General features: G+C 50.5%; 1 protein-coding gene and 1 non-coding gene across 2 annotated transcripts in view; one reads left to right on the top strand and one right to left on the bottom strand.

Annotated features, from left to right (window-relative positions):
- Wdr5 (WD repeat domain 5) overlaps window positions 1–7,904 on the top strand; it is a 28,624-nt gene extending 20,720 nt beyond the window's left edge. The window contains exons 10-14 of the mRNA XM_004654065.2: window positions 572–647; window positions 2,086–2,119; window positions 3,978–4,052; window positions 5,441–5,528; window positions 6,304–7,904. Of these exons, the coding sequence (XP_004654122.1) occupies window positions 572–647; window positions 2,086–2,119; window positions 3,978–4,052; window positions 5,441–5,528; window positions 6,304–6,404 (374 nt within the window). The 3' untranslated portion in view covers window positions 6,405–7,904. The remainder of the gene's footprint in view (window positions 1–571; window positions 648–2,085; window positions 2,120–3,977; window positions 4,053–5,440; window positions 5,529–6,303) is intronic.
- A 2,299-nt stretch (window positions 7,905–10,203) lies between these two features.
- LOC123457931 lies at window positions 10,204–10,329 on the bottom strand. Its single transcript, XR_006635282.1, has one exon. It is a non-coding gene; the product is annotated as a U6atac minor spliceosomal RNA (small nuclear RNA).
- Between the last annotated feature and the right edge of the window lie 1,424 nt (window positions 10,330–11,753).

Consider the following 11,753-nt stretch of genomic DNA (forward strand, 5'->3'; position numbering starts at 1 on the left):
CTTACTGTCTCATGTGCCTTTTCAGTGTGTGTGACCAATCCGAGTGAACGGAACCCGTGCAGAGTCCCTGGCGGTAACGTGTGCCCAGGACACGCCAGCCCATGCATGCATAGCTCGAGGCCTGGTGGGCTCATGCAGCCCACCCCAGGACACACCTCCCCTAGGCCTGTCACTAGTGAGGGCTCGATTGGTGGCGGAGTGGTCGTGTGTGCTGGGCTGCCCCAAGCCATCCCGATTGCTTCTGGTGGAGCCGCTGTTCAGCCCTGCTGGGGCTCCTTCCACTTGAGGTGGAGGCCCATATTGCTGGGGCCTGGGGTCCTAAGGATAAGCCTCAGACCCTTTGTTCCTAAAGTCTTGGTGACCAGGGGCCAGGCATAGAGGCTTGAGGTGTCAAGGAGAACATGCATGGCAGGGCAGGTGCTGGAGAGAGGAGTGTCAGTTCACCTCCCTGAGGGTGGAGGTGGTGGTGCTTGTATGGTGGCACGGACTTCATGCGGACACCCTGTGCGGGTGGCCGGGCCTGTCTTGCCTCCTACACTGCCCAAGCTCAGTTCATCTTTGTTCTGTACAGACGATGACAACCCCCCGGTGTCCTTTGTGAAGTTCTCTCCGAATGGCAAATACATCCTGGCAGCAACTTTGGACAAGTGAGTGCTTTAATTTCCCTGATGGGCAGGCATGTGACCGACCCCCACTTTGATGGGGTGCTGTGTACTTGTGCATGGTCCTGCGTGACTCCTGCTAGAGCTCATCCCCAGACTGCTGAGAGCCCGAAGTCTGCCTTCATCTCCTAGAGGCTCTAGTCTAGAAATTTTGGGCCCAGGCTTTTGTATGGCCAGAAGAGCTTTTCTACTTGTATTGTGGGGAAGGGGAAGGGTAGCTGGGGATTTTCTGAATCTGAATTTGAATTTAAAAAAAAAATTTTTTTTGTACATTTTTATTTATTTATTTGAGAGTGACAGACACAGAGAGAAAGAGGCAGATAGAGAGTGAGAGAACGGGCGCGCCAGGGCCTCCAGCCACTGCAAACGAACTCCAGATGTGTGTGCCCCCTTGTGCATCTGGCTAACATGACTTGCATCCTGGGGAATCGAGCCTCTAGCTGGGGTCCTTAGGCTGCACAGGCAAGCGATTAACCTCTAAGCCATCTCTCCAGCCCCGAATTTGAATTTTTGTTTTGTTTATTTTATTTTTCAAGGCAGGGTCCACTGTATAGCCCAAGCTGACCTGGAATTCACTCTGGCGTCTCAGGGTGGCCTCAATCTCACAGCACTCCTCCTACCTCTGCCTCCTTAGTGCTGGGATTAAAGGCATATGCCACCATGCCCAGCTCTTGTTTTGTTTCTTTTTGGTTAGTTGAGGTAGGGTCCCCTCTAGCTCAGGCTAACCTGGAATTCGCTATGTAGTCTCAGAGTGACCTAGAACTCATGGCGATCCTCCTACCTCTGCTCTCCGAGTGACAGGATTAAAGGTGTGCACCACTCCTGGCTCTTGTTTTGTTTCTTTAAATGATAGCTTGCCGTTGAGTTGGAACCTCGGGTCTCATACATGCTTGGCAAGTTCTCTACCATTGAGCTATATCCCAGCTTTCTGAGCACCTTTATTTTAATAGAACCTTGGGCAGAATTTCATTATTTATGCGGTCCCCGCTCCTAGGTCGCCGTTTTAAGCTGGCTCCCCATGTGTACACTGTGTGGCCCTTGAGGGCTGCATGGCTGGACATTCTCCATTGATCAGCTTGTGCTGTCTTCCCTGTGGTCCGCATGTACTTCTGCTCCTAGGATGAGTAATGCATGCTTCTAGGGAGCTGGGCCCTGGGTGTTTTAGATGAAAATGCCTTTCTACCTTCTTGAGGCTAACTAACCACTGATAATAGCCAGTAGCTTCCTTTTTAAAATTCCTGTCTCAACAAAACAAAACTAAAAACAAGAAAAGCCTCTCTGAACTACAGTATTTGGGGACCGGATGTTTGCTCTTGTATCGTGGAGGAGCTGAACTTGGGCCTTGGGGCCTCGCTGGGTGCGCGTGGTTGCTGTGGCAGGCATTGCTGCAGACGGACCCCTTACCCTGCTCTCTGTCTTCCAGCACGCTGAAACTCTGGGACTACAGCAAGGGGAAGGTGAGCCTCAGGCACACAGCCGGTCTGGCCTGCTGGGTGCCAACTCCAGGTAACGAGTTGAGGGTAAAAATGAACCCAGGAGCTGCAGCAGGAGGGACAGGACCATCGCTGAGTGGGTTCAGTGCAAGTCTCTTGAAGACGTGGGGTTTGTGGGTGGCCAGTCTGCAGGTCAAAGCTTAAGCCGCATGGGCTATGCCATACCCTGTATGAATACTTAAAAAAAAAATTTGAGAGGGAGAGAGAGAAATAGGGCACACCAGGCCCTCTAGCCACTGTAAACTCCACACACGTGTACCACCTTGTGCATCTGGCTTTACATGGGTGCTGGGGAATTCAACTTGCGTCCTTAGGCTTTGCAGCCAAGTACTTTAACTGCTGTGCTCTCTCTCCAGCCCAAGACTACTTTTTATTTTATTCCTTTGAGGTAAGGTCTTCACTGTAGCCCAAACTGACCTGGAAGTCACTCTGTAACCCCAGAGTAGCCTTAACCTTGTATCTGTCTTCATACCTCAGCCTCTCTAGTATAGGGATTAAAGGTATGCGCCAGCACGTCAGACTTTGGAATTTTTATTTATTTATTTATTTTAATGTAAGGTCTAGCCCAGGCTGACCTGGAATTCACTTTGTAGTCTAAGGGTGGCCCTGAACTCAACAGTGATCCTCCTGCCTTTGCCTCCTGAGTGCTGGGATTAAAGGTGCATGACACCAGCCTGACATTTATTTCTTTACTTACTGTTTTTTCAAGGTAGGGTCTTGATCTAGCCTAGGCTGGCCTGGAATTTACTATGTAGTTTCAGCAGGCTGGCCTCAAACTCACAGTGATACCCCTATCTCTGCCTCCCAAGTGCTGAGATTTAAAGGTGTGTGTCACCACATCCAGCTTTGGATTTTTTTTTTTTTTTTTTTGATGTATACATGTTCATATGGGTACACCATCTGTATTTGGGAGTGTGCACATGTATGCCCGTATGTGTGTAGGCCCATGGACAGCCTTATGTATCGCTCCTCAAGCATCCACCTTTTTCTGGGCATGTGGGCATGCACATGTCAAATGCAGCACATGTGTGGAGTCTGAGGACAAGGTCTTTTTGTTTCCTTTTTGCTGCTTCACTTCATGTGCACCGGTCTAGCTGACCTGTGAGCTTCATGATTCTCCTGGCGCTGCCACTACCTGTCTTGCGATCACAGATGCATGTGCCATTTGTATGTCAGGGTTTACATTCTAGGGAGTTGAACTCAGGCCAGCAGGCTTGCAAGCAGGCATCCTTAACTGCTGAGCCATGTCCTCAGCCCATTCACCTTTAAAATATATATATATATATATATATATATATATATATTTATTTATTAGAGAAGGAGAGAGAGAAAGAGAAGGGGAGAATGGATGCACCAGGGCTTCTAGCCGCTGCACATGAACTCCAGACACATGTGCCACTGGTTCATCTGGCTTACATGGTTACTGGGGAATCAAACCTGGGTCCTTTGGCTTTGCAGGCAAGTGCCTTAACCTCTAAACAACTCTCCAGCCCCCGCGCCCTTCCCCTACCCCTACCCCCTGGTTCTCCTTTTTATGACACAGGGTCTCTTACTGTCCTGGAGCTTACCAAATGGGCTAGACTGGCTGGTCAATGAGCCCCAGTTACTCACCTGTTCCTGCCTCCTTAGCGCCTTGGTTACACGCACACACACCACGCCTGGCACCTGTACTTGAGTGCTGGGACTGAACAGAGGGCCTCATGCTTGTAAGGCGAGCACTTTCATCTCCTCAGAGGTGGACCTAGAATGCTTCCTTCAAACAGTCACATGCTTAGACCCAGAACTGAGACTTGTGCTAATAGCCTATGTCTTCCCTTTTCAGTGCCTGAAGACATATACTGGTCACAAGAATGAGAAGTACTGCATATTTGCTAATTTCTCTGTGACCGGTGGGAAGGTAGGTTCCTCCACAGAGCTACCGCTGCTGTCCTGCCGCTTCTCTCAGGGGCCACGGGTCAGAGTCCACAGGACAAAATAAGGCTTTCTTTTTCTTTGCGGGGGGGGGGGTGGAATTTGAAACAAGGTCTCACTCTAGCCCAGGTTAATCTGGAACTCGCTGTGAAGTCCAGACTGACCACGGACTCACAGGGATCCTTCCACTCACTGCTGCGATCTGGTGCAAGCCACTGTGCCCTGCCGGACTTCCTGTGTTCTAACCAAAGTTAACTTTTTTTCCCCCGAGGTAGGGTCTCACTGTAGTCCAGGCTGACCTGTGTAGTCTCATGGTGGCCTCAAACTCATGGTGATCCTCCTACCTCTGCCTCCCCAGAGTGCTTGGATTAAAGGCATGCGCCACCACAGTAGGGTCTCACTCTGGCTCAGGCTGACCTGGAATTAACTCTGTACACTCAGGGTGGCCTCGAACTCACAGTGCTCCTTCTACCTCTGCCTCCAGTGCTGGGATGAAAGGCGTGCGCCACCACGCCCAGCACAGCCTCATTCTTTTTTAAAGTCAGGACATGGGTGTGCCTTTATTCTCTAGTATCTCCAGGAATAGAGCCACAAGCATGGAACATGCTGTCACTTGATCCTGACAGGCCCTTTGGTTTCAGCGCAGAGGGGCCCCTCTTCCCACACTTTGCCTGGCTGTATCTTGCTCTTAGAATCAGTGTGTTCGGGGAGGGATTTAAGAGTAGGTGGTGACTGGACTCACTGTGAGTGAAACAAAACCTTAGGGACGGAGGGGAGAGGGTAAAGAGGAAGACCTTGTAGCCCAGAAGCACTTGTGTGAGCATGTGAGGTGCTTGTATGTCCCTGAGTTGGGCAGTATGAGGGGCAAAGCAGCATCAGTTCCTGCTCTTTTTAAATATTCTATTTTTATTATTTATTTGACAGAGAAAAGAGGGAAAGAGAGAATATGAATGGGTGCACCAGGGCCTCCAGCCACTGTAAATGAACAGCAGGCGTGTGCACCGTCATGTGCATCTGGCTGACGTGGATCTTGGGGAATCAAACCTGGGTCCTTTGACTTTGCAGGCAAATGCCTTAACTGCTAAGCCATTCCTCCTCCCCCCCCCCCCCCCCGTAGGGTTTCACTATGTAGTCTTGGGGTGGTGGTAAACTGGTGGTGATCCTCCTACCTCTGCCTCCCAGGTGCTGGGATTAAAGGCGTGCGCCACCACGTCTGGCTTAGAAAGCTGTTTTTAGAGTTGAATACATTCGGTATGGATGAGGTGTGGGTGGGGAGGAGATGAGAAAGTTTGTCTGTTGCTCCCTGCTGACACTGACCTGAGTGTTGCCTGTCTCTGCTCGCCTGCCTGCCTGCCTGCCTGCGGTGTGGCACAGTGGATTGTGTCGGGCTCAGAAGATAACCTGGTGTACATCTGGAATCTGCAGACCAAGGAGATTGTGCAGAAGCTTCAGGGGCACACAGGTGGGCAGGGTCATGATGGGAGGAGCAGCATGCATGGCTGGGTACCTGGGCTGTGCTCTGTGGCTAGGGGTGCCTGCCCTGTGCTTCTTCCTGGGCCAGTTTAGTGGAGGCCACCAAGTTCTCTTGTCTAGGGTCCTGGGCTGGCTGGTTTGGGGTGCTACCTCAGGCCCAGCTTGTGTTCCTTGTGGCTACATGTCTGGGGCCTGATGGAACCTGTGTCACTGAGACACATAAGTTGACTTCAGGTGGCCTAAACACTGTTTCTGTCTCCTGGGCAGAACTCAGTTCAGCACCAGCCTGTGAGTAGTGGCTGGCAGCAGGAATATTACGGGACCCTGACGAGTTGTCCCTCCTCAGTCAGTGGTCCTGGCTCCTCGTTCTCCCGTGTGTCTGTGTATGTGGCTGTGGTGAAGCCACCTGGGGAACAGGCAGAGTGCATTGCCAATGCTGGCCTCGCCAACCTGCCATTTGACTATTGGTACCCTTAACTGGGGCAGTGCTGCCCCATGAGGGAAGCTTGGGCTCAGTGTGGGGAGGCGATGGAGCAGTTAGCCCTGACCAGGTGAGGAAGATACTTGACAGGACCCCGTGGCACTCAGGCTACCGTGCACAGTAGACCTGAGCTGTGAGTGGCTGTTGCTACCCTCAGCACTTGGGAGCACATGTCTCAAACCTTCTTTGGTCAGGGCTGGAGCACTGCCATTGCTTAACCTGGGATGGAACCCTTAGGCCCAGCTGTGAAGGGGCACCCTTGACCATGTCTCTCTGTTTTCAGATGTTGTGATTTCAACAGCTTGTCACCCGACAGAAAACATCATTGCCTCAGCTGCATTAGAAAATGACAAAACAATTAAACTGTGGAAGAGTGACTGCTAAGTCCTTCTGGTACATGAGAAAGACTGTAGGGATTCTGACCTGGATTGGCAAGAAACGCAAGCGTGGCAGAGGCGCCAGGTTGGGCCTGGGTGGACAGGCCTGACACACCTTTACACTGAAGACATCAGCTGAGGGGAGTGTGCACCACTGGAGTCTGATGACCACTGTGACATTTCTTGCCAATTCTTCTATCCTCGTCCAGGGACAGTACCTGGTTTTGTGCTCAGAGGCAACACAAAATTTTTAATTTTTTATTACAAAAGAATGAGTTCAACTCATCATGGGTTGTGTTTCTCCTGGTAATTGTTCTGTACCCTTTTGATATTTTATTGCTGTGCTGGGACAGGCCCTGCCTGGTCCTTGTGACCCACAGCCCCCCTCCTACCTTCCCGTGCCACAGGGACGTTGTCCCGTCCATGCTCCCTGCCTGTAGTAGCCCAGCCTGTTTCCAGAAGGTTGTGAGTTGTTGCCGTGTCAAGTCCTTTGTAGTTTTGGAGCTCGTAGGTCCACACTGACCACATGGAGGCTGCAGTTCTCTCATCTCACTGGCGTCACTCAGCAAGCTGCACACACTGTAATAAAAGGTGGGATTTTGCATCTGCTAATGGCCGCTGAGTTCTGAGCTTGTCTCACCTGGCTTTTAGAAATCATCCCATCCCTCTCCCCTTCTCCCCCTCACATCCAGGGCCAGAGACCAAGAGGCCTCTCTGCAAGAATAAGCCTCTGGTGTATCTCTGCTCTCCTGATGGCCAGCCACTTTGGGTCCCGAGTGCAGTCCAAGGAGGGGCTCTTATCAGGTGGAAGGGAGCAGAACCCTGCGGCTCATATGGAGGTTCTGGTCCCGCTTCCAGGTTGGACTCCTGTGTGATCTGCACAGAATGGAGAAGGGTTCAGTTTTGTGGCTGCCCCAGAAAGGCACAGCATCTTGGCATCCTCTAGACCCAGCTTCTCATAGGGTACTGGGTTTTGCCCCCAGAGTCTTCCTCTCAGTCCCTGCCCCAGCTGGAGCCTCTGGTGTCCTGTCTTCCCAGTGACCAGAAGGGAGAGGAGGTGCCGAGCTCACAGCTGCTCTGGACCTGGAGCAGGCAGCTCCATCTTTGTTGAAGCCTAAACCTGTGATCTCCAGTGGTTGCTGTCCAGCCGGCAAGACAATGCTAAAGATGTTGGGAAGACTGCTGCCGGCCCTGTTCTTCCTCTGGGAAGATGCGCACAGGCTGTCTGCTTGAAGAAGCAGTTGCTACAGAAATAGGGTAGTGTGCCTGGGGCGTGGGTGCTGGGGCTCCCACCATCTTTTGAGTATAAATTCACCAGGGTTCAAGTCATTGGCATGACACATTGTGGGGGTGTGGCCTAGGGGTAGCCCTTTGAGGGGGAGGGAGCTTGCTATGCTGAGCGCAGTATCCCTGAGGATAGTTTATTTTTTCTACAGTTGAACTCTGTTGTAGATTTATGTAAAAATACAATTCTCTTTTTGAAAATAAAGATTTTCATGTCTTGTAATTTTGTCCCATAGGAATTTCTTTTAATCCTGGGTTGGTAGGTGGTACGTGTCTGTAATACCAGCACTCTATAGGGAGGTTGTTTGAGTTTAGGTCAGCCTGGGCTGTAGTGAGTTTGTGCCCTACAAAAACCACATTTAAAAAAATAATTTGTTTTTTCTCATTTCAAGGAATTTGTTATATTTTTATTTGCGATCCGAGAGTGATAGGAGACAGAATGGGTGCACCATGGCCTTTTATTGAGACAAGCTGAACAGACTGATTTTTAAAAAATTTTTTAAATTTTTTATTTATTTGAAAGGGATGGACAGAGAGAGAGAAAGAGGCAGATAGAGAGACAGAATGGGCATGCCAGGGACTGCAAACGAACTCCAGACATGTGCGCCCCCTTGTGCATCTGGCTAACGTGGGTCCTGGAGAGTTGAGTCTTGAACTGGGGTCCTTAGGCTTCACAGGCAAGAGCTTAACCGCTAAGCCATCTCCAGCCCCCATTCCTTTTTTTCCTAACAGGTTCTCATGTAGTCCAGGCTGGCCTAGAACTCACTATGTAGTTGAGGATGACCTTGAACTTCTGGTCATCCTGCCTTTTTCCCCAAGTGCTGCACTATGATGCCTACTGTTGTGTGTGTGTGTGTGTGTGTGTGTGTGTGTGTTATATCCACATGTATGTGCTTATGCACCTAGAGTGCACTGCTTGTCGTGGCCGGAGTGGCATGTCATTCAGCTGTTCTTACTGAACCCAGAGCTTGCTGTTTTGCTTCCCCAGTGACGGGTGACAGGTGTGTATGGCCATTCCCAGCTATTTATGTGGGTCCTGGGCATTGAGCTCTGAGCTCCATGCTGGGCCATTTCTCCAGCCTTTATTTACTGGCAAATGCAGAGAAGAGAAAGTGCACTCTAGAGTCACTTGTAACTGCAAACTGAATTTGAGACATAGGCATCATTTTGTGCATTTTGCTTTATGTGGGAATGGGGAAATTGAACCTGGGCCGTCATGCTTTGCAAGTAAGCGTTTTTTTGTTTTTTTTTTTTTTCTTTTAATTTTTGAGGTAGGGTCTCGCTCTACCGCAGGCTAATCTGGAATTCACTATGTAGTTTTAGGGTGGGCTTGAACTCATGATGTTCCTCCTACCTCTGCCTCCCAAGTGCTGGGGTAAAGGCATTTGCCACCATGCTTCTTTTTTTTCTTTTTTTTTTTTTTTGTCTGAGGAAGGGTTTCACTCTAGCCCAGGCTGACCTGGAATTCACTGTGTCGTCTCAAGGTGGCCTCAAACTCACAGCGATCCTCCTACCTCTCTCTGCCTCCTGAGTGCTGGGATTAAAGGCTTGCACCACCACATCAGCTTTTTGTTCTTTCTTTTTAAGATAGTGCTTCACATAGCCCAACGTGGCCTCAAACTCTATTCAGCCTCAGCATCCCTAGTATTAGGATTATAAACATGCACCAGGACTGGAGAAATGGCTCTAGAAGGACAGCCACTCAGAAGGACAATCGAGAGCCCATTAGTTTACTGTTCCTCCCCTTTGGAACATTCTCAGGGTCTCTTCTTGGTGAGAGGTAGAGTTCCTTCTTGCAAGGGCCCCTGGAGTGCTCAGGTGACCTGACCTCCCTCTGTTCCTCTTAACTCTTCTCTCCAGCCCCACTAGCCACACGATCTGAACCAGACCCTGCCAGTCCAGCACAGCCTCAGGGCCACCAGTCTTTGTGTCTGGATACTTGGCTAGATGTGCTCACTTCTGTTTTGGATGCTGCAATATTTGCAAAGGTCCTTACGGATATCCCCAGGTGACAGCTGATGCTCCAGGATGGTCTACAGGCAGGCTCATCTCCACGGCTGCGCAGTCAGCGCATGTTGGCTGCTGCGTTTTATCAGGGAAGCTGAAGCTGAGGGGGTGGGTTGGCCTATGACCTGTCACTTATGGCAGCCCTTCAGGCGCAGGATAGATCCCTGAATGCAGACAGCTCAGAGCCGAGGGGAATATGAAGCTTTGAAAAAAGTTGAGTGGCTGCAGAATCGCACCTGAGCATACACTGCACAGCATTTCTTAGAAAGTATGAGAGAAAAACATCAAAAATAAACCTGGCCCAGGACTGAGGCCGATGTTGGACCGTTACTGTGAGTTCGAGGCCACTTCGAGACTACATAGCGAATTCCAGGTCAGCCTGGGCTAGCGCGAGACCCTACCCAAGAAAGCTCGGAAGGCAGAGGAGGGAGGCAGAGGAAGGCGGAGCACTGTGAGTTTGAGGCCACCTTGAGGCTGCGCTGAATTCAAGACTAGCCTGGCCTGGAGACCTTACTAAAAAACAGTGGTTAGATGCCACAAAGTAGGTGGCAATGCCTTAACCGTATGCGTGTTGTAAGGCCCAAGGGCCTCTTCCATCCTTGTCAAGGGGAGTGCTAACCTTCTCTCCTTTCATACAACACAAATGCAGCTTGTACATGACGACTATTTATAGACCCTAATACCTACTACTCTTTACGATGACGGTGACTTTGTGGAGCTTGCTAGGGTAATATGTTGCTAGAAAACTGTGCTGAAGATAAAGCTGCAACTATTCATGTTTTTCTCATTAGTATTCCTTTGAATATTTCTTCTCACTGAACGAAAAACAACTCATTTCCTCCCCCACTTTCCCCGTGTTTTAATTATTCACAAAACTAGCCAATCAAAGGCAGCTGAGACACAGGAAGTCCTAGGCGTTCTTCAGAGTAGCAGATTTCCCCCGGAAACAAAACAGGGCGCGCGCGCACATCCGATGTGGACACGCTTGCGGTCTGCGGGGAGAGGAGCGGAAGTGGGCGACGATGGGCGTCGGAGGATCCTTCCACGGACTTCCGGAAGAGGTTCCGCGCCGGCTGGAGGCGCCGGGGGCGTGAGCGTGGGTGTGGGCGCGGTCTGGCGCGTGCCCCGCCCCACCCCCGCCGCCGCGCATGCGCGCGGCTTAGTCGGCGGGTTCCTGCGCCTGCGCCCGCCCGCCCGCCTTTCCCGGCTCCGAGGCTGCGGTGTCGGGGTCGCGGTGCGCCTCTCTCCGGCCGCTTCCAGGGCCAGGTGGTTAAGTCATTTACAAATAAAGTGCCAGTGAACTCGAACGTCCCAGTAAAAATGCGTCAGTGCGTGTGTGGCCTCTGTGCACACGTGTCCATTCACGGGCTGGCAGGCGTATGGCCCCCCTGTGCGTGCGTGTGCCCACATGCGTACGAAGAGTTTGGACGCGTGTGATCCCGGGGATGCTCTTTAGAAAAACCCTAGAAGTTGTGTTAACGGAGAATAATACAGCTCTCACTCAAAGGGAAACAGGTTTATTCTGGAGCCTAATATGAGTGACCATGACGTGGGAACACAGATTGAGATTATCCCAGATTCCATGTTCCAACGTGTTAACAGTTCCGTGAAGTATTTACAGTCAAGGAACAAAAGCAGGTCATAAAATAAGACATTCTTCAAAAATATTGGTGTAATCATCAGGTAGGTGGGCCTCAGATGCCATCTGATGACATTCTTAGGTTGCTGAGAGCTAGGAAGTCTTTTTACATTCCAAAAGGATTTAATAGTTAACAGGATGTTATGCCAGACATAGAATTGAATGGATATTAAATGGGACTGAGGACTGGAGGGATGGCTTAGCGGTTAAGTCAAAGGACCTATGTTCGATTTCCCAGGACCCACATTAGCCAGATGCACAAGGGGGCGCACGCGTTTGGAGTTCATTTGCTGTGGCTGGAGGCCCTGGTGCACTCATTCTGTCTCTCCCTCTTTTTCTGTCAAATAAATAAATAAAAATAAAGTATTTTAAAAAGGGAGCTGAGATAGCCCAAGATAATCTTGCTATCCACCTGCAAGGACACGT

Source organism: Jaculus jaculus, chromosome 1, assembly GCF_020740685.1.
Source record: "Jaculus jaculus isolate mJacJac1 chromosome 1, mJacJac1.mat.Y.cur, whole genome shotgun sequence".
Lineage (NCBI taxonomy): Eukaryota > Metazoa > Chordata > Mammalia > Rodentia > Dipodidae > Jaculus > Jaculus jaculus.